General features: G+C 53.1%; 1 protein-coding gene across 1 annotated transcript; it reads left to right on the forward strand.

Moving 5' to 3' along the window:
- Positions 1 to 329: 329 nt before the first annotated feature.
- Positions 330 to 21,271, forward strand: STRIP2 (striatin interacting protein 2). The gene is made up of 22 exons (XM_059472160.1): positions 330 to 474; positions 1,896 to 1,965; positions 2,874 to 2,948; positions 3,041 to 3,175; positions 3,361 to 3,481; positions 4,135 to 4,203; positions 4,286 to 4,392; positions 4,507 to 4,634; positions 4,951 to 5,154; positions 6,319 to 6,542; positions 8,678 to 8,743; positions 9,346 to 9,409; positions 10,055 to 10,126; positions 10,247 to 10,321; positions 10,797 to 10,894; positions 11,372 to 11,498; positions 13,219 to 13,319; positions 15,103 to 15,169; positions 18,181 to 18,285; positions 18,947 to 19,151; positions 19,804 to 20,050; positions 20,186 to 21,271. The coding sequence occupies exons 1-22, from the start codon at positions 331 to 333 to the stop codon at positions 20,211 to 20,213; spliced, it is 2,532 nt and encodes an 843-aa protein (XP_059328143.1). The 5' UTR covers position 330; the 3' UTR covers positions 20,214 to 21,271.
- Positions 21,272 to 21,728: the final 457 nt, after the last annotated feature.

The raw sequence follows: 21,728 nt of genomic DNA on the forward strand, positions 1-21,728 counted from the left end.
GGACACCCCATAACCCCCAAGGCAGCGTTCTGTACTCCCAGCACCCCAGGGACACCGTACAAATTCTCCTTCCTTCCCCAGCATTCGCTGTTCCCAGCACCCCAGGGCCCCCCCGTCCCCCGCTGTGTCCCCAGCCCCGCAATCCCGAGGGACCCCCGGGTCCCCCCGACTCCCCTCACCGTTACCCCCGGCCCCGCCCCATCCCGATCCGGACCAATGGCGATGCGGGGGTGTGTCTTGAGGCCACGCCCCCGAGCCCGGCGGACCAATGGGCGTGGCGGGGCGTGGCGGGGCCGGGCCCCACGTGCTGGCGGCGGCCGCGGGCCGGGGATGGAGGCGGCGGGAGGCGGCGGAGCCCCGGGCCCGGGCAGGGCCCGCCCGGGACAGCCCCAGACACAACCCCAGCCCCAGGCACAGCCCCAGGCACAGCCCAAGGGCCGGGAGCTCTTCAGGAGCCAGCGCAAGGAGTCCGAGGTAAGAGCACGGAGCTCGGTGCCGGCACCCCCCGGGCTCCGCCGGGACTTGCTGTGGTGTATGGGGTCCCTGTTCCGGGGCTGGGGTCCCTGCGGAAGGAGCCTTATCCAGGTCTTGGGGTCCTCCCTACCCCAAACTGGACGCTTTAGGGGTCGTGTGATGCCCAGCCCGGAGCGGGGAGCCCCAGGGGCGCTCCGCGGCACTGCCAGACCCAGCTGCAGAGTTTTGGGGTGCTGGCTGAGCCCCAGCACTGGCACCTCCCAGCCCCACGCTCAGAGCCGGCAGCAGGGTTTTGGGGACCCACCTGGGCCCTGGGCTCCCCCACGCTCTGCAGGCTCCCCTTTGCCCCTCACCAATCTCCGGGTGCCGCTGTCCCGTTCGTCCCTCCAGCCCCGATAACCCCGGGGCACGGGGGAACCCCCAAACCCCGCTGGGCTGCTCTGCCCCGGCTGCGCCCGTGCGTCTTCGTGAGCGCCCGACTGGGAGAGCAGGACCGGGATGGGGTCACCAGGATCCCACCGCGATCTGATGTTCCTGGGCACCTTTGGGGCTCCCTCACCCCCACAGGGTCCCTGGGAACGGCGTCCAAGTGGTGTCCCCGACTCGTGAGTTTGGGCTTTGCTTTGCTCCCCGGCTCGGTCCCTCAATCTCTCAAAGCGGATTAGGGCTGCCCGCGCTTTGCCGAATTCCTGCCCGGCTTGGAGCGCCCGAGCCGCGGCGGGGCTGCAGAACCGGGCTGGGAACCGAGAACCCCGCGCTGCTGAGCCCAGGGCTCATCCCGGGCTCATGCCTCATCGATATTAATGGCCACGATGCGCATCATCCCCAGCCCGGCTGCCGAGCAGGGATGCCGAGACTCGGAACGGGAATTATGTTAATTTCCTTGATTACCCATGCATGTGTTCCCTTCCCCGGGCCAGGGCGGCGCGGTGCCGGCCTTGGCTCGTCTGGCTGCGGCTGCCCGCTCGCTGCCCCGCCGGAATCCTCGGGCCGAGTTTCATGCTCCAATTCTCATCCGCAGGGGAGGAGAGGGAGAGCAGAAAGGCGAAGCGCGGCCCCGGGAGCTGTCAGATCTGCGGCGCTGGGCAAGGAGCTCGGGGATCCGCAGCATCCTCCCGCGGGCATGTGCTTTGAACAGGCCCCGGGGTTTGTTTTTAGGGCTCTGAAAGGCATCAAACGTTCACCGGCATTTTGTGTCGTGCCTTTGCTTTCCCTGGGATTTGAGAAATGCTGGTTTTACACACGGCTTCCACATTTCCGCCGTGTTTAAGCGGCCCCGCACGGACTCCGCGCTCCATCCCTGCGAGTGGCGGCTGGAGCAGCTTTGGCGCAAAGGCTGCGAGCGCTGGCAGCCATCCCGGAGCCCAAAATATCCCCGGGGCTGTGCCAGCGCCCTCCTAACCCCGTCCCGCTCCCCGCAGGGCTCCGTGGATTGTCCCAACCTGGAATTCGAGTACGGGGATGCCGACGGCCACGGCGCTGAGCTGGCAGGTGAAGCGGGTTTCGGGCGCTGCATTGTTGTTTCCAGGCGCCCGGCGGGCAGGGAAAATGAGAATCCCGCCGGGATGGGGGACGGACACGGAGCGGTGCCGGCCCTGCAGCAACAGAGCAAGCGGGGTTATTATTAGAGAGCCGCTCGCTCCCCGGGCACGCAGAGGGACCGTGGGGACACGGGGGTTGCCCCGCCAGCGCCGGGGTGGCAGCAGTGTCCGGTGACAGAGCCCAGGCGGGAGGTGCCACCCAGCCTTTATCGGGCGGCTCTGTCCTTGTCCCCGTGTCCCTCCAGCTGCCTTTGCTCCCTAACGCCGCTCCCGAGCGTGGCCGGGGAAAATGGGGTTATTTATAGCTCGGTGTATCTCAGCTGGCCTGGCAAAAACACATTTCCTCTGCAAGGGATCCTTCCTCCTTCCCTGCAGGATCACCTCAGTCCTCCGTGGTGCTGCTCAGCCCCTCGGGACTGTAGGGATTCTGTGGGAACAGGCAGGAATCCTACAGGAACAGGCAGGAATTACAAATATCAGGTGCAATATCATGTTCCTCCAAGTCCAGCCCCTGTTTGCAGGACCCAAAATGTCCGAGCTGCTGGCTGTGGGATCAGTGCAGGTCCTGCCTGGGTGTTCCTGCATTCCCTTCATTCCCAAACTGCCTAAGTGAGAGTCCAAATGTCCCCTCAAAAACCCCAATGAAATTGGAAGTGCAGCTGGAGCTGGGAACAGCTCCAGGAGGAAGGGGATGAGTTTGGTGTCATCGGTGCCCTTGGAGCTGCAGGAGGGCTCAGGGACCAATTTAGATCTCTGTCCCGTGTCTGCCTGGGTGCACAGGGACGCTTCCCGAGGAATTTGGGGATGAGGAGGAGGGTGAAGCCCCTCCATGTCCCTGCTGATCCCTGTCTCCATCAGAGCTCTACAGCTACACCGAGGAGCCCGAGCTGAGCCACAACAGAAGATGCTTCGAGGAGGATTTTCACACTCAAGGTACCAGCCCTGGCTCAGCACCCCGGGCCTGGGGCAAGAGCAGCCCCCAGGGAAGCCCCTGATGGACTCGTGTCCCTTTGTCCCCTTTGCAGTGCCGGACAGGAGGTGGCTGGAGCTGGACAGGGCTCAGCAGAAGGCCTATGTCATGCACCTGCTGGATGGGCTGGAGGTGGTCAACAGGGACAAGAGGCTCCGAGTGGCACGGGCCATCCTGTACCTGGCACAGGGTGAGGACACGTCCCCCATGGCTGGATGTGGCCTCAGATCTGCTGCCGTGGGGGTTTGGGAGAAGCTTTTCACAGGGTTGTGCCAGGCTGGGGCAGTGAAGCTCCTGCCTGGGGTGGTCCTGTGGACTCCAGGGGTTCAGAGGCAGATCCTCCCTCACCAGGGTTTCTCTCTGGGGCCTCTCCAGGTGTCTTTGGGGACTGTGACAATGAAGGTGATGTCCTGCACTGGTCTCGGCACAACAGCTTCCTCCTGTACCAGCTGGGAACCTTCTCTGCCTTCCTGGAGCTCCTCAACATGGAGATTGAGTGAGAGGACTGCGCTGCCCTCGCCCTCCTCTCCCTCCTTGTCCTCTTCACTTCATTCTTTCTTCTCACCCCTCCACTTCTTGGACTTGATGACCTTGGAGGTCTTTCCCAACCAAAATGATTCTGTGATTCTCTGATCCGCTTTCTCTCCTTCTTCTCTTCTTCCATTCAATTTACTCTCCTCCTCTTCATCTTCTTCCTCCCCACTTTCCTCACCTTCTTCTTCTTCCATCCTCTTCTTTCTCTTCTACCTCCTCTTTCTCCTCATCCTCTCCCCTTCCTTCTTTCATCTTCTTTCTCCTCATTCTCCTCACCCTTTTTGTCTTCGTCGTCTTTCTTCTCATCCTCCTCACCCTTTTCATCTCCTTTTTTTCATCCTCCTCCTCCTCCTCCTCCTCTTTCTCCTCATCTTCTCATGTCCCTCATTTTGTCTTCCTTCTCCCTATCTTCCTCACCCTATTCTCCTCATCCTCCTCCTCTCCATCTTCTTTCACCCCATCCTCCTTGTACTTTTCTTCAATCCTCCTCACCCTCATCTTCATCCTCTTTCTCCCCATCCTCCTCCTCCTCCCCCCGGGGAGGTGCCCCAGCCGTGTCACCTGTCCCGTGTGGCATTCCCAGGGGCTGGCACTGAGCTCTCCCCTGTCCTGCAGGAACAGCCAGGCCTGCAGCAGCGCCCTGCGGAAGCCGGCGATCTCCCTGGCCGACAGCACGGAGCTCAGGTACCCGTGGTGCTGGCAGGGCTGGGGGACATCCTCTGGGGACACAGTGGCCTCACACCAGCCTGCTGCGCTGTCCTGGCAGGGTCCTGCTCAGTGTCATGTACCTGATGGTGGAGAACATCCGCGTGGAGCAGGAGACGGATCCCCCCGAGTGGAAAACCTGCCGGGAGACCTTCAGGATGGAGCTGAGTGAGCCCCACAGTTCACTGTGCCCCCTGGAGCTCCCTTTGTGGTGCTGGACCAGCAGGGCCAGCTCAGGGATGGGGGATCAGCTCTGACCCTCTCCTGGTCCCTGCTGCACAGGTTTCCCTGTGCACACTGAGGAGCCCTTTGCTCTGCTGCTCTTCACGATGGTCACCAAGTTCTGCAGCGGCCACGCTCCACACTTCCCCATGAAGAAGGTCCTGCTCCTGCTCTGGAAGGTGCTCCTGGTGAGTGCAAACCCTTCCTTGCTCCAGAAACTTGGAGCCTGGATATTCCCCACCATTCAACCCAACCGTGATGGGGTTATTTAGGATGGCACCAGGAGCTGACACAAGGAAACTTCCTTCTGGGATGGTTGGGCTGAGGATGTGGGGTGGGGGAGGAATCTGGAGAAAGGAGTGCAGTGATGCCTTCCCCTCGGCTCTCCTGGTTGATGTCCCCAGCTGGGAGCTGCCCGGGAGGGCTGTGTGCTCCGTGGACGCTCCGTGGACGCTCCGTGTGTGCCCCGTGTGCACTCTGCGCTCTCCCCGTGTCTGTCCGCAGTTCACGCTGGGCGGGTTCGAGGCGCTGCAGGCCATGAAGGTGCGGCGGCGGGAGGAGCTGGGGCTGCCGCCGCTGCCCGAGGACAGCATCCAGGTGGTGCGGGGGATGCGGGCGGCCTCCCCGCCCACCTGCGCCATCGAGCTCGTGGAGCAGCAGCAGCAGCAGCAGCCGCAGCAGCCCAAGCGGAGCCACCGCAGCCGCAGGGTGAGCGCGGGAGCGTCCCCCGGCCCGGGAGGGGTTCCCTGCACCGGCAGGAGGAGCCCGAGCGCTCTGGTTGTAATTCCCTTTCCCCCTCAGGTGCTCCGGTGTTTTCCAGTTCTAGGCTCACAGAATTGTTTGGGTTGGAAGGGACCTTAAGGACCGTCCCGTTCCAAATGACACCTTCCATTAGATCAGATTTCTCACAGCTCCAGCCAAGCTGGCCTTGGGCACTGCCAGGGATGCAGGGGCAGCCCCAGCTGCTCTGGCAATGCCAGCCCAGGCAGGAATTCCTCATTGCCAAGATGCCACCCATGGCTGCCCTCTGGCAGTGGGAGCCATTCCCTGTGTGCTGTCCCTGCAGGCCTTGTCCCCAGTCCCTCTGCAGCTCTCCTGGAGCCCCTGCAGGCCCTGCCAGGGGCTCTCAGCTCTCCCTGGATCCTTCTCCTCTCCAGGTGAGCACCCCCAGCTCCCCCAGCCAGGATCCCTGGGAGCTGAGGGGCTCCAGCCCTGCAGCAGCTCTGGGGTCTCCTCTGGGCTCTCTCCAGCAGCTCCAGGTGCTGCTGCTGTGTCCCAGGGCTGGCGCAGCTCTGCAGGTGGGGTCTCACCTGAGGGGGCACAGGGGCAGGATCCCCCCCTCCCCTGCTGCCCATGCTGGGGGATCAGCCCAGGGCTGGGGGGATTTTGGGCTCTCAGTACGTGGTCAGAGCATGTCCAGTTTTCCATCCACCAATTTCAACTGCTACAGATCAGCCCCATGGCGTGTGTTTGATCCAGAGGAAGCCAGAGGACATCCTGACCTTATGGCAAAGGGCTGATAAGCACCCGGGAGCAAACTGCTCACAGCAAGTTCTTTTTTTAGCTCCGCTCTTGGAGTTGCTCTGTTGTGTTCTGGGGATGGAAATGCCTTTTGCTAAGGAAGAGATGTCAGATGGAAACCCCAAAAGTTAAGGTGGAAAACAGGGTTGCACCTCCTAGAGCAGGAAGGTTAGAGGTACAGAAGGAATTATTCTTGTGCAGGCTTTGGTGGCAAGAGCTAGGAGGGAAACCCTTACCTGAGGAACATCTGAGAGCGTGATCCTTTCAGGACGGAGAGATCTGGTGCCAGCACCTGAGAGGGAAATAAAATCCTTGAAGTGACTTGAGTGTTTCCTTCCCCTTGTGCTGCAGCCCCTGATGAAGCAGGACAGTTTGGATATCTACAACGAGAGAGATCCCTTCAAGAGCGACGAGGGAGGGGTTGATGAAGAGGAGAACGACGATGTGGACGGGGGGATGGAGGGGGAGCTGGAGCTGGTGGAGCGGGACGCGCTCATCTCCGCCCTGCCGGCGCAGCGCCTGCCCATCGAGAGGGTGTCCTTCCCCAAGGGGCTGCCCTGGGCCCCCAAAGTCAGGTAAAGCCACCGGTGTCACCACCCTCTTCCCCACGCCTACCTGTCCTGGAGTTCTCTGCAGTTTTTTGGGAAGTTTTTTGGCCTCTGGTTGACCTGAAGTGATTCCGCTTCTCTTTTTTGTTGGTCCTTTCTGGATTGGCCACTTGCCATGTTTGGTGTGTAAATTCTGGGACAGAGCTCAGCCAAACCCAGCCCAAGCCAATAAATGGGCAAACCAACTTATTGCCCAATAGTGGTGATCCAGTTTGGATATCCCAGGTTGTACTGGGGCGCAGTGGGAGCGGGGTCAGCTTTCCCAGCCAGGTCCCAGTGGATCTTGGTAGCACAAAGCCCTTGACTAATCATCCTGGGAGCTGGTCAGTGACACCTTGTTGGGTGAGTAGGACCCTGTGTTGTCAGGGGAAGCCTTTTTAGTGGCAGAGAAAAACACCAAAGGACAAAGCAGTTGGTGCCCTTCCTTCCTTCCTTCCTTCCTTCCTTCCTTCCTTCCTTCCTTCCTTCCTTCCTTCCTTCCTTCCTTCCTTCCTTCCTTCCTTCCTTCCTTCCTTCCTTCCTTCCTTCCTTCCTTCCTTCCTTCCTTCCTTCCTTCCTTCCTTCCTTCCTTCCTTCCTTCCTTCCTTCCTTCCTTCCTTCCTTCCTTCCTTCCTTCCTTCCTTCCTTCCTTCCTTCCTTCCTTCCTTCCTTCCTTCCTTCCTTCCTTCCTTCCTTCCTTCCTTCCTTCCTTCCTTCCTTCCTTCCTTCCTTCCTTCCTTCCTTCCTTCCTTCCTTCCTTCCTTCCTTCCTTCCTTCCTTCCTTCCTTCCTTCCTTCCTTCCTTCCTTCCTTCCTTCCTTCCTTCCTTCCTTCCTTCCTTCCTTCCTTCCTTCCTTCCTTCCTTCCTTCCTTCCTTCCTTCCTTCCTTCCTTCCTTCCTTCCTTCCTTCCTTCCTTCCTTCCTTCCTTCCTTCCTTCCTTCCTTCCTTCCTTCCTTCCTTCCTTCCTTCCTTCCTTCCTTCCTTCCTTCCTTCCTTCCTTCCTTCCTTCCTTCCTTCCTTCCTTCCTTCCTTCCTTCCTTCCTTCCTTCCTTCCTTCCTTCCTTCCTTCCTTCCTTCCTTCCTTCCTTCCTTCCTTCCTTCCTTCCTTCCTTCCTTCCTTCCTTCCTTCCTTCCTTCCTTCCTTCCTTCCTTCCTTCCTTCCTTCCTTCCTTCCTTCCTTCCTTCCTTCCTTCCTTCCTTCCTTCCTTCCTTCCTTCCTTCCTTCCTTCCTTCCTTCCTTCCTTCCTTCCTTCCTTCCTTCCTTCCTTCCTTCCTTCCTTCCTTCCTTCCTTCCTTCCTTCCTTCCTTCCTTCCTTCCTTCCTTCCTTCCTTCCTTCCTTCCTTCCTTCCTTCCTTCCTTCCATGAAATGAGGGAATGTTAGGAAAAGAGGGTGAAAACCTCTTCCTCTTTCCATCTGAGGGTTTTTTTTTGCTGTTCATCCCAAGCCTGGATTTAATCCAGTATCTTTAAAACACAGGAGCAAATAGATATTTTTGAGATAGGAGCAGTGAGAGGGTCAAGTTAGTCTGTCCAGAGCATTCCTGGCAGAAACACAGCAGGAATTGGTTTCCCACATGGATCTCCACGATGGTGCTGTGGTGCTCCACGTCACTTAACACTCTCAGCTTTGAAATCCAATGGCTGCTGCTTTCCTTGGCTGCTGGCTGGAGATCCAGCTGGATTCCTTTCTGTCCAGGAGAGCCTTGGCTCACAGCTCATGTCCTGCTTGTAGTGCAGAGCTGCCCAGCAATTCCCATGAAAGATGCCCAAGGTGGACAAGATGTCAGCTTGCTGTGGGAGCAGCGTGTGCTCTGACAGACTGTGGAAACAACATTTGTTCTCCCAGAGCCAGCAGATGCTCCTTGGAGATGTGTGTGAGGAGCACAGGAGGTGGATCCAAAGGTGCTGCTTGCAGAAAACTCCTCTCCATTTACTCACATGTTCCCGTGGAGCTGCACAGCAAATACAAATGGTTTGGGTTCTCATTGTCCCAGCCAGTGAGGGCAAATGTGGGTTTTGCCCACTGCTGCTGAGATCTCTAGAAATCAATCTGAGGTTGTGATCTTGTCCGTGGCTGTTTTCCAACCTTCTCCTTGTTTTTGTCTCTCTGCTGCTCCATCAGACAGAAAGACATCGAGCATTTCCTGGAAGCAAGCAGGAACAAATTCATCGGCTTCACGCTGGGACAGTGAGTGTTCCATCCCCAAAACCTGCCCTGCAGCCTCCATCAGTGGGGGCTAAGCACAAAGCTCAGGCTTTCCCAGCTCGAGGCATTGCCAGAGCTGCAGCAATGAAAGCAGGGCTAGAAAAGCATGTTCCTGGAGACACTGCTCCCCAAGGACCTCTTTCTATTAAAAATCAGACCAAAATAAGTGACCGCTGGCCCAAGCCAGGAGCTGGTTTGTTGTGAAAGGCAGCTGAGACAGTTTGGTATCCACAGCAAATTACCCAGTTTGTGGATAAATCAAGCTGTGGGTGCAGAGTCATCCTGGGACAGGCCCAGCAGGGTACATTCATTTTTAGGTGCAGTGCTGGGCTCAGACTGGCTCCACCCTATTTGTGATTCAATCTGATTTCACCCCAATTCTTCACCCCTATATCTCTCCTGCCTCGTGCAGGCATGATGGGGAGGAGATGGGAGGGCAGCAGCTGAGGTAAACACCTCTCCCAATTCCTGACCCATCTGGGATGCATTCAGCAGACTCCAGGCTCCCTCTTTTACCTGTTAGGATGTGGAAATGTTTGAGCATGGATGTCCTTCCCAGTACTGACCTTCTTTCCTCTCCCCAGGGACACTGAAACCCTGATAGGGCTCCCACGGCCGATCCATGAAAGTGTGAAGACCCTGAAGCAGGTGAGATGGTGGCTCCATGCATGGCATGAGATGGGGTATCCACCTCGTGGATCCTCATGACCACCCTCCCTGAAACACTCTTACTGCAGGGAGTAAAAAGTTGGTTGCCACAGGAAAAGCTTTTGGAGCTTCTTGCAGGAATTGGGGGAAAAAATTAAAAACTGAGTCCTCAAGTAGCCTCTCCAGCATTTTTACTTTCCCTTCATCCAAGGTGTAGCATTCCTGTTTCCTGGTGAATGTCTGTCATGTGTTTTGAAGGTGACAGACTTTCAGAGCTGGGTTTGGACATAGATTCTCAAATGTGCAGTTCCCAGGGGGAAGCACAGCCAGCCTCAGCTCCTGCAGTGCTCTGTGGGGAATGAGACCCCTCCAGAGGCCACCTGACCCTATCCAGGGTCTGGGCTGTCTTTTGGAGGCGATTGTTCCCTCTAGTTCCTTACAGAGAGCTCCTGGAAGGAGCAGGTGGAAGTAACCCAAGGCAGAGGTGTGAGGGGCTTCAGGGATGTCCCACTCAGGGATGAGTTGCCCATGGCTCTGCTGTGCTCTGCACCCTCACTGGGGATTGCTATGACCACTGCTGGCCATGTTTCCTGTGACACTGTGACACTGTGACACTGCTCTGCCTCTGTCTGTGTGTTTTGCCAGCACAAGTACGTTTCCATCTCGGATGTCCAGATCAAGAACGAGGAGGAGCTGGAGAAGTGCCCCATGTCTCTGGTAAGAAGGAAGTGCTTCACCCCATCACCAGAGAGAAGATGGGAGGTTTCCAAGGTGTCACATAAATCCGTGTTTATTTTTGCTTCATTTTCCCTTGTTTTTAATGTTTCTCTGCCCTAGGGGGAAGAGGAAGTGCAAGAAACCCCTTGTGAGGTGTTGTATCGAGCAATGTTGTACAATCTCCCCCAGTACATGGTAAGCCCCTGTTCCTTAAAGGAAGGAAAAGTTCTGGGCTAGGGAATGGTGCCAGTCCGGGAGCTGCAGAGCTCAGCACAGGAGGGTGTTCAGGACCTGGATTGTCAGATTTTGGTGGGAATCCTGAGCAGAGCTGGGAGGAAAGTACAGTCCAAGAGGAGGATTCAGAGCATTCTGAGATGCTGGTTGGGTAACGTGGGCTCTGTAGGGAGAGACAGAGGTTTAAGTGCATTTAAACTCCAGGTGTTCCTTGTGCTGTTTTACCCTCCCTACCAGAGCTCAGGCACATGTGATGCTTTAGCTTAAGGATCACACAGAGCTGTTGGCTCCCCACACTTGTCCTGTCTGTCAGAGGTTGAGTGTGGCCTGGTGAAACCCTGTAGAGTTGGCTTGGAGTTGTCCAGTTCTGGCAAGTGAAGGAGAAGGAAGGAATTCCCTTTCCTGGACCATGCCCCACACCTGCCCTCTCCTGCAGATCGCTTTGCTGAAGATCCTCCTGGCTGCTGCACCCACCTCCAAGGCCAAGACTGACTCCATCAACATCCTGGCAGACGTGTTGCCTGAAGAGATGCCGTAAGTCCCTCACCAGGTGGCCACTGGCCATCCCAGCCTTGCCACCAAGGCTTGGACCAAGCAGAAGAGCCAATAGGTTTGGGGGGCTCCAGATTTGGGGTATCTGTTTGGGTAGGTGTGAATTACAGTTGGCACCAGGGCAGAGCTGTGAAAGCCAAGGAAGTGATGCTGCCATGATTTGAGTGCAGCCACTCCAAGCTAAGTGGCACAAATGATAAAATCCTGCTAATTGACCCAAATCATAAAGCTTTGTCAGCATACAGGAGGTGTCCTTCCTACTGCTCTGCCAGGATTCCTGGGGGAGGGCAAGCCACCTTTTTTGAACACATTTTGGCATCACCAGGTGGGATGGGTGGAGATGGGAGTCCTGGGGGGAGCGAAGGTGATGGGTTTCATAGAGCTCACCCAGATGAAGGAGAGCTCCAGGGTTCCTTGGCTCCCTGCTGCCAAGCCAGGAGCTGTTTTCCCTCCACGCAGCATCACCGTGCTGCAGAGCATGAAGCTGGGCATCGACGTGAACAGGCACAAGGAGATCATTGTGAAGAGCATCTCGGCACTGCTGCTGTTGCTCCTCAAGCACTTCAAGCTGAACCACATCTACCAGGTGGGCCTAGAGCAAGGGATGGCCACTGCCCAGCTGGGCTTGAAGCTCCTCATAAACCCTCTCCTGGAAGAGTTTCCACGAGGAGCTGTAATCACGTTTCCACAGCTCCAGGATTTGTTCAGGGTTGCTCAGGTTGGGATAACCCCACTGTGCTTTGATAACACCTTTCCTACTCATGTGGCAGGAGCTTTTAGAGTTCTGGGAACATCCATTCAGGTTAAATTTAGGAACTGGCACCAGCCTCCCTGGCAGAAGGGGGAAGAGGAAGGGGATTAGGCAAGACTCTCTTTTGCTCTGTCATCTCCAGTGCCCAGAAATAGTGCTGGGAAGGGAAGGACCTCACGAGGTCACCTGCTCTGGTTTTGGCAGGATCGGGTTCTTGGGGCTCCAGTTTCAACAGAGGCAGAGATCTGGGTCATAGCTGCAATCTGATTTTTTTGTTGCCAATTCCCAAATGTGATTTTTGTTCCATCTGCATGGCACCAATCAAGCTGCACCCACTCCAGGGCTTTCCTTGGTTAAAAAAACCCAAGGACTAATATGAGCTGTGGCCCAGTTCTCCGCTCATTCTGCAAGTCAAACAATTAATGTTTTCTAATTTTTTCTGTTAAAGCTTTCAGCACGCTACAAATCCCTCTGCATTACAAAACCCACCGATATTTAACTGAGGATAAATATAAATCCACGTCCTGGATTGGGTGAAATGAAACCAACTCCCACATTTTTACAATCCTACATTTGTTCTGCTCCCCCCGCTCACCACAATCCCTTCATTAATTTTTCTCACTTCAAAGCAGCTCCTCTCCTTTCTTCCCCCCAGGCAGGAGGGCATTGCAGCCTGCTGCTGAGCCTGGAGAAAGCTGCAGGGTCCCCTGAATCCCCCTGATCCTGCTTTTCTTTGTGCCTGATTAGGGTGGTTTTGTTCTTTCTGTGCCAAGGTGGTCTCAGGGAGCACCATGAGAACTCCAGCAGGTCTGAAGTGAAGGAACCACTGAACCACAGAATGGTTTGGGTTGGAAGGGTCCATTACTCACCAGCACTTCCCAGTGCTGTGTCATCTGTGCTGTTGTGTCATCTGTGGTGTGCCAATGCTGACAGCTGGCACCAGGCTGAGATGGGAACAAACTGTTCCTTCCCTCTCAAATTGGAGATCTGGATGGAGAGGCATGGGAAGGGCAGGATGGGATAGGACTGGGTTTGCTGCAGTTTGTATCGTTAGAGGACAGGAGAGATTTGTTGTATTAATGAACTGTAGAGTGGTTTGGGTTGGAAGGGACCTTGAAGACCATTTAAAGCTTTGAGGGAGAAAGGAATTAAAAGCAAGTAGGAAAATAGGGATATTGTTTCAGTCAAAATTTCTGAGGGAACTAGGATTAGTGTGTGAGAGCAATAGGGTTTATTGTAGTTTCTCATGTAATAGCTACAACCCTTCCCTCTTCCCCACACACTGTTTTTCCACAGATTTAATTTTGAAAAGCCATGAGGTGCAGCTACTCCCAGAGCACTGCTGTGAAGTGTGCGTGTCCTCTCTGTGGCAAATGGAATTTTCCAGCTGCTGTGCATGACACAGACCTTACACAGCAAACTCCAGGGACAGAATGCTCTGTGGGGTGTCTGGGGCAAACCAAGTGCTCTGCTTTTGGCTGGGAAGAGGTTTCCATTCCCTGGTGGTGCTCCCAGCTGTCCCCTAATGCTGATCCACTTCCCTTGTCTCCCCCAGTTTGAGTACGTGTCCCAACACCTGGTGTTTGCCAACTGCATCCCGCTGATCCTGAAATTCTTCAACCAGAACATCATGTCTTACATCGCTGCCAAAAACAGGTACAGCCCCTGCTGGGGGACAGATGGCTGATGGGGCAGGAAGGCTTCGTGCTCGGGGAGCCCTGATGTCCTGGGGGACCCAGGTGGCCTCACAGGACACCTTTGGGGTGTCCTGTCCACCACAGAAACATGTGGAGGGAGCAAATCCCTTTGGCATGACATGGATGACTGGATGCTGGGTTTCCAATCTCATAAAATAGGCTTAACCTTTAAGATAAAGTGCTTTTCATCTTCACATGGACTGCTGGGGAGCCATCCAGTGCCACCGAGCATCTCTGGGCCACAGCTCCATCCAGGTCAGATAGGATAGGCTCTTCCAGGTCTTTCCCACTTTTTGTAGCTGTAATTCAGCTTTCCTGACTCCTTCAGGTTTTCCATAGCTGTCACTGCCCTTTACTGCTGATCTGAGAGAGGCACCAGCCCCGTTTTGGGCAGGGCACTGGCTGGACCACCATGGATCAGAGACCTGAGACAGCACAGATCTCTCACAGCCCACCAGGGCAGAATTTCTCTGTTTGGAGAGGAGCTCCACAGGGTGTTGGGATGATAAAAAGATCATTTTTCTTCCTTTCTGATGCTCTTTTTGTGGCTCTTCAGTTGTGTGTGTAGGCTGGGCTGTCTCCTGCACGGTATGGTTGTGTCTGTGTGAGGAGGCATGCATAGAAAAATAGGAAGTAATATGTTGATCCTCCTGCTGTAAATATTTCTACTTTTGGTCCTGTGTCTTTTAAGTGAGGAGGAAACATATCCCAGGAGCACTCAGCTTCCTCCTCTGCTCTGGGATGGAGGTTTCACAGGCAGGAAATGCACCTGGGAGTCAGGTGGGATGTGCAGCTGAACACTCTGAGCCAGGGAGGTGTAAATTCCAGTTCTGGCTGTATTTCATTGACTACTTTTACAAATTCCACAGGCCTGGAAGCCTTTGAAAAACATTATATTCTAAATATTCACTCACCACGAATTTTCTTGCTGCCAACCATATATGCCTCCCTGTAAACCTCAGATCTATTTTGTTTACTTTTTTCCTCTTTTTAAATATGCACATGAATAACTCATCTGTCATGTCTTAATGGATCCAAACCCTTTGTGTCCTTATTAATGGACTCAGGATGGAGCTTTGGAGCCAGGAGGCATCGATGTGCTCCATTAAGCTGAGGGCTGGGCAGTGCTGAGGCTGGGATCCCCTTTGGGTGCTGTCTGTGCCATCAGCACGGCTGCTTCACGTGCTGGGGATGGGATTGTTCCCCACCCAAACCACTTGTGGCATTTCCAGGCACAGAGCAGGAAGAATGTTACAGATTCCTGGGCATGATCATACAGATCACCTTAAAAACTTCTCTCGTGTTAATTGCTGGTATAGAAGGCTTGACAGCTGGCCTGCAAGCAAAGCTGAGTTAATAGAAGAAATAACAATTGATGATTTTCCGGTGTATCCATAGCAAAGAAGACAAGGCTGTCAGCATAGAAACAGATTAGAAAAGATACATGAAAATTTTTGTAAGCTAGACTACATGCATAAGTAGGTGTGTATACGTGCCTTATTGAATTTCTGTAAAACTTTTGCCAATTATATTGATATTAATTGCTTTGCACCAATGAATATAATAAGTTATTGTGATGTAGTTAATGACTTAAGATCACGCTTTGTTAAGAGTATATAAGGTGGAGAACACGCAGAATAAAAACTTTTTTCTTCTTAGACCCTGATCATGTGTGTGTGTCACATCCAGCCTAACATTGGTGACATTTGGCTAACAAGCCCCTGTTTTCCTGTTTTCTGCAGCATCTCTGTCCTGGATTATCCCCACTGCACGGTCTGTGACTTGCCTGAGCTCACAGCAGAAAGTCTGGTAAGCAGCACAGAAAGGGTTTTTGTGGCCAGGATTGCTCTTTGTGACAGCATGAGGAAGGATTTGGGTTTTCTGTTCGCTGTCTTCTTTTTCTGTAGCCCCCAACCTTTCCAAAACTGGACTTTTTTTTTCCCCTCCAGGCTTGAAAATCCCTCCCATCACTATTCTGAGTCACTGTCAGCTGTGGGGAAGTGGGGAAGAGGCACTGCTGGTGTTGGGCACCCCATAAAAATAGCTGGGTTTAGGGGTTTCCCTTTGACAGAATAGAATCACAGAATTCTGAGATTGTTGCGGTTGGAAAAGACCTCCAAGATCATCAAGTCCAATCTTTGATCAAACACCACTTTGTCCCCAGCCCAGAGCCCTGAGTGCCACCTCCAGGAATTCCGTGGACACCTCCAGGGATGGGAGCTCCAAGCCTCCCTGGGCAGCCCCTGCCAAGGCCTGCCCACCCTTTCCCTAAGGAATTCTTCCTGATGTTCAACCTGAGCCTCCCCTGGCACAGTTTGAGCTGTTTCCTCTTGTTCTGACAAGACTCTTGTGCTTTGAAAGAGAATTTACCCAGAGGCTGTTGCCTCCCAGGTTTTAATTGCTCTGAGCACTAATGTTCTATGAGATACCAGCTTAAGGAATGAACCAAATTCCCCATGGAGAGGAGCCTTAAGTGTTCCAGAGGCTGGCCAGAGGATGGGCTGGGCAAACACACAGACCACAGATGGGATAATAACGCTGGCAGTGTAATTGTTATTATAATTACAATAATTCAAGTGCAGAGGAGGTTGGACTTGGCCAGCACAGGGGAAAGCTTTGGGGTTAACAGGAAATAATGGACAGAAAATGGAGACCCTAAATCACTGAGAAGGATCCTGAGCATCCACTCTGAGCAGGGATGATCTCATGGTGCTGCTGCAATCTGAGGCCTGTGTTGCTTTCCTTAGGTGTGTAAAGGTCAAAATCAGAGAGAGCTTTTCCCCAGGTCCACGGGCTGCTGAAGGCTGGGTGTCCCCATCCAGCCCTGCCAGACTCCACCGTATCCTGAACCGATGGGGACATCTAGTGACACTTCAGGGAGGGTTTCATGGCTTGTGCAATCCTCACAGTCAGCCTTAAGGCTGTAGGAGAAAACTGAGCGATTTAGGGAAAATATTCCCAGTAGGGTCTGGACAGTTTGAGAGCTGTCACGTTCCAGGACAGCACCTTTCACTTTCCTCCAGCAGACACGGATGTAATCCTCAAGGGAGAGCAATTTAATTAGAAAATATGCAGAAACCACCTTGAATTTTACCATGAGGGTTCATCTTAGGGAGGATACCCATGAAAGTAAGGATTTAATAGGAATTAGACACACCCTGCTACTCGAGGCAGACATTTGTGCACGTATTTATATTTTTTCAGCCAGCACTTCGTGCGTTGTTGTAGCTTTTTTTGTCACTCTGATGAGTGATTTCAACACCCCAGTGTAACACATTTCTCAGAGGATGTCACAGATGATTCTGCTCTCAGTGGGTTGAGCCCAGTGATGTGTGTTGGTTATCCCAAGAAGAGCCAGGATGAGTCCAGCTGTGTCCCAAGGGGGCCTGTGGGGTGACTGCTGTCCCTACCCGGTGTAAATCAGGAGTGCCTGAGGTGGTGGGGGATTCAAATCCTGGCCAGTCCCCATCTCCCCTCTCCTGTCACTCCAAAGGGGTCTGCAAAGGGCTTAACCGACCCCTTAGAAGGGGGATTAAAGTATTAAGGTATTAAAGTCTGTTTGGCCTGTTCCCTCCTCCCATAAATCTGATGGAAAGACCCTCCCTCCTTCAATGTGTAGAGACAACATCAGACTGGTGACAAACAAATCCATCAGCCTAAGAAATGGATACTGGCTTGTTCCACCGGGATCTTTGGGATAATTACTTGGTGTAGAGAGTGCAAGTTAGGCCTGGGCACAATGTGGCAGTACAGGGACACTGCAGTTTGGGACCCCCAAAGCACCAGACAGCATCCACAAGCAGCTCAGTGACATCCTGGTGACATTCTGGTGACATCCCACCTCTGGCTGCCTCTCAGGCCTTGGCAGGGGCTGCCCAGGGAGGTTTGGAGTGCCCATCTCTGTCCAAGGAATTCCTGGATGTGGCACTCAGGGCTCTGGGCTGGGGACAAAGTGGGAATTGGTCACAGCTTGGACTCGGTGGCCTTGGAGCTCTTTTCCAGCCTCAGTGATTCCTTGGTTCTGGCTGGCACCTGCCTTTAAAAGCCAAGGGGTTGTGCTGGTGGGATTTTCTTACCCAGATCCTGGAATGGGTTGGGTTTTTGCCCCGAGTTAAGAAGGCTGTAGCTGGCTGTGAGTGGTTTATAAATTCAGCAGCCCTTGTTGTGCACTAATCCCCAAACAGGATTTCTGTGGGACATTTCTCCTGGGCTAGGAGCTGTTCAAACATGGAGCAAGTTACTGCAGTGGTGGGATTAAATCTCCAAGTGCCACGGGCAGTATTTCCACAACCTGGAGCTGGGGGTGTTTACAGTTACCTTATATTTAAAACAATGTCTCAGCACCACTTAGGCTGGAGGGCTTTTTGTTACAGAAAGGTTTCATCCTCTTGATACAAACGTTGCTATTTGTCATCCTGTGCTGGTCTGTGATTTCCTTTTACTGGAAATGTGTGCCCTAAGCATGAATTAATTGAAATAGTTACCAAAAGCAGTGGTGATCACCAGGCTGAAATTTGCTCTCTGGCTGTAAACAAAGAATAGAAATCTACCACAAAATATATTTCCCATGATGGAATAATGGGATTTATCCCATTATTAGCTCCTACTCTAAATTAAAAGCAGATTAAAAGTGGAATGTTTCAGAAGGGTTATCATCAGCAGATTCTGGGGAAAACCAAACTGAGGAGGAAGCTCTGCTGCTTGTCCTCCCTCACAAACAAGACTTGTGCAGACAATAACAATAAAGATTTCTGCCTTGGGACATCTCTGTGGCAGTGCTGATGAACGCTGTGGTCAGGGTTGCACTTCTCCCCTTGCAGGAAGCTGGAGACAACAATCAGTTCTGCTGGAGGAATTTGTTCTCCTGCATTAACTTGCTGAGGATCCTCAACAAGCTGACCAAGTGGAAACACTCGAGGACAATGGTAAGGGGGTGTCCCCTCCCCTGAGACCCTCCAGCGTTTCACCTGGAGCATCTCCCTGGCTCTACACAGCAGGTTCAGCCTGGCCTTGTGCCTGGGGCTCCTTGTGGAACTGCTGGAGCTTCTCCTCTTCATCATCTTCCCTTTTGTCTTCCACAGATTGAACCTTGAATGCAGAAATACTTTTTCTCCTGCAAATAACATTATTTCTGTGATCCTCAAGCCCTGTGCAGACTGTTGGTTGTACTGAACTCTCCTGTTCTCCCTCCTGGGGGGTTTGTGTAATTCTCCAGGTGTTGGTGCCCACATCAGCCCAGATGTTTGTTTGTGTGGCTCCCAGGTGTTGGTGCCCACATCAGCCCAGACAATGTTTGTTTGTGTGTCTCCCCAGGTGCTGGTACCCACATCAGCCCAGTGTTTGTTTGTGTGGCTCTCCAAGTGTTGGTGCTCACATCAGCCCAGACAGTGTTTGTTTGTGTGGCTCCCCAGGTGTTGGTGCCCACACCAGCCCAGATGTTTCTTTGTGTGGCTCCCCAGGTGTTGGTGCCCACACCAGCCCAGATGTTTGTGTGGCTCCCCAGGTGTTGGTGCCCACACCAGCCCAGATGTTTGTTTGTGTGGCTCCCTGAGCACCCTGCTCTGATGGCTGTTGCTCTCCTGGCAGATGCTGGTGGTGTTTAAATCAGCCCCGATCCTGAAGCGGGCCCTGAAGGTGAAGCAGGCCATGATGCAGCTCTACGTGCTCAAGCTGCTGAAGATCCAGACCAAGTACCTGGGGCGCCAGTGGAGGAAGAGCAACATGAAGACCATGTCTGCCATCTACCAGAAGGTGCGGCACCGCATGAACGACGACTGGGCCTACGGCAACGGTGAGTGCTGCCCTGTCCCTCTGTCCGTGCCTTTGAAAGCTTCACTTTGCTTCACTTGCTTTGGCCTCAAACCTCCAAAATTCTTGTCACAGCTGGGCATTTCTTCCAGAAGTTTCATGGCACTGTTCTGCACCGTCAGCTTTAGAGCTGGTGAAAGCCAGCTTAGAAAATACTGGGATTCTTTTCATATTATATGTTTATATAATATGACATAATGTCATGGTTATTGCAGCATCTCAATACCATTCATAGCTACATTTGCCCAAATTTTAAAATATTTGTGGTTAGGAGCTCATAATAAGCCCGTGAGGTTTTAAATCTTTTAAGTCTTCATCCCTTCAGTGGTCAGTGGAGGTTTTTAGTAAAAGTGGTGGGGTCTTTGAGAAAAAATAATATTATAATTATAGAGAGTCCTTAAAGCAGGAATAATTACATTTTTATGGGACATCTTAAATAGTCCTTAATGCAGGAGTAATTATATTTTTATGGCTATCTTAAATGAAAATGCACACATAATGGGATTTGGTTAGGAATAACAATAATTAGAGTGACTCTGGTTAATTCACGTGAAACCTTCAGCCTTTCTTTTGCTCAAACCTTGCCAGAGCGGTGTTTCCCACACTATTTGGGTGTTGTCCCTCCTCCCCTGCAGACATCGACGCCAGGCCGTGGGATTTCCAGGCCGAGGAGTGCACGCTGAGGGCCAACATCGAAGCCTTCAACAGCCGCAGGTACGACAAGGCGCAGGACTCGGAGTTCGCCCCGGTGGACAACTGCCTGCAGAGCGTGCTGGGCCAGCGCCTGGAGCTGCCCGAGGACTTCCACTACTCGTACGAGCTGTGGCTGGAGCGGGAGGTGTTCTCGCAGCCCATCCGCTGGGAAGAGCTGCTGCACTGCCAGTGACGGTCCCGGCCCCGCCTGCCCCGCTCCTGCTGCCGCCCGCGGGGCTGGGGCGGATCCGGGGGCTTTAGCGCAGCTGGGGCAAAGATTGAACCTTTCCAAAGAGACCTGAGCGGTCTCTGTGTGCCCTGCAGACACCTCTTTTTGGAGGTCATCCCGTGACTCCCTGGAGACCACAGACAGAGCACGGGTTGCAGAGTGGGCTCAGAGCCCAGTGTGTTCCTGTGCAGGCTGGCGGTAAGGTCGGGATTCCCAGTGGGAATTCCATCCCCCCCACACGCCCCACGATCCTTTGTTTGGGTCTGTGCTGGCTGCTGATGTGCTCCCAACACAGGAACACAGCTTGGCTTGGGATGGAGACAGCATTCTGTGCTGTCCCTGGGCTGGCACTGCTGCTGCTGGGGTGGCACAGCCCAGCTCAGAGGTGCTGATGCCACAGGGCCAGGTCCTGCACGTCCCCTGGACACCCATCTGTGTCACCTTTGCGCTTCTGCTCTCCTCCACCTGGCACTGCTGCTGCTGGGGTGGCACGGCCCAGCTCAGAGGTGCTGATGCCACCAGGGCCAGGTCCTGCACGTCCCCTGGACACCCACCTGCCACCTTTGCAGCTCTGCTCCCCTCCACCCTCACTCACCTTTATTGCAGCAGCCTGTGCTGTGCAGTTCCCAGCTGTGGGGCCTGGAGGTCCCTTTGCTCTCCTCCCTGAGTGTCACTGGGATTGCACATCCTCTATAGCCCTGAGGGGACAGCAAATACCACGTTAAACAGCCCAAATTTTACACAGATTTTTGCTTGTTTGGGGCAATGTCTGTGCCAGCTCTTAGGGTGGGGAGGGAAGGTGCTTTGGTGAACAATTTATGAGGAAAACAGTGGATTCTGTGGTCCATAACTTTCAGGATGAATAGGATATGGAGCTGTAAATTTTCTGTCAATTTAATAACTTAATACTTCAATTAAATAATGAACGTTACACTTGGGTAAAGCTGCATTGCATGAGGGTGGCATTTGTCAAAGCATTGTGTGTTCATATAGGGCAGGGAAGCCCTAAATAAACAAGTGTTTGTTATGGCAGGATTTGTGCTAATTGCTTAAATAATTAATTAGCTTGGGAATGTTTCCTTCATGGGGTTTGTCCAAGGCCTTGTTCATGGAAATGGCATTAAGCCTTTTAAAGCCTTTTAAAATATGCTTTTGTTCAAAATAAACCAACTTTTAAAGGACACTTCTTTATTTAAGCTTTTTCTTCCTGTGTCTTCATTTAAATGCTTCTTTTTTATTATTTTTTAAGGATAAAAACATCCTCCAAACTCAGCCCTCACCCCTGCCCATCTCCACTCAAGGAGAAATTGAATTAATTACTAAAATACTTAGAAAAGCCCTTGGTATTTGGCTAAAACCTTTCTTTTCATTAAAGTGTCTTTTTTCTCCACAATATATTGAAAAAAAAAAAAAACAGTTGAGATCCAATGTGTATTTTTCTATATTTTATATTTGAATTGTGCTTTTCAGTGCCTGTTATTTTTACTGAGAGAGATTAGAAGCACAAATTCTTACTTGAATGTCTGGGTGGTGGAGGATGGTACAAATTTATCCTGGATTACAATTTATTCACACCATCACCACCAAATTTTCTGCTTTCCAGAGAGAGATCTCCCCAGAAAACTTGAACCTCTGCTT

The sequence above is a fragment of the Ammospiza nelsoni genome, chromosome 5, assembly GCF_027579445.1.
Source record: "Ammospiza nelsoni isolate bAmmNel1 chromosome 5, bAmmNel1.pri, whole genome shotgun sequence".
NCBI classification, from domain to species: domain Eukaryota; kingdom Metazoa; phylum Chordata; class Aves; order Passeriformes; family Passerellidae; genus Ammospiza; species Ammospiza nelsoni.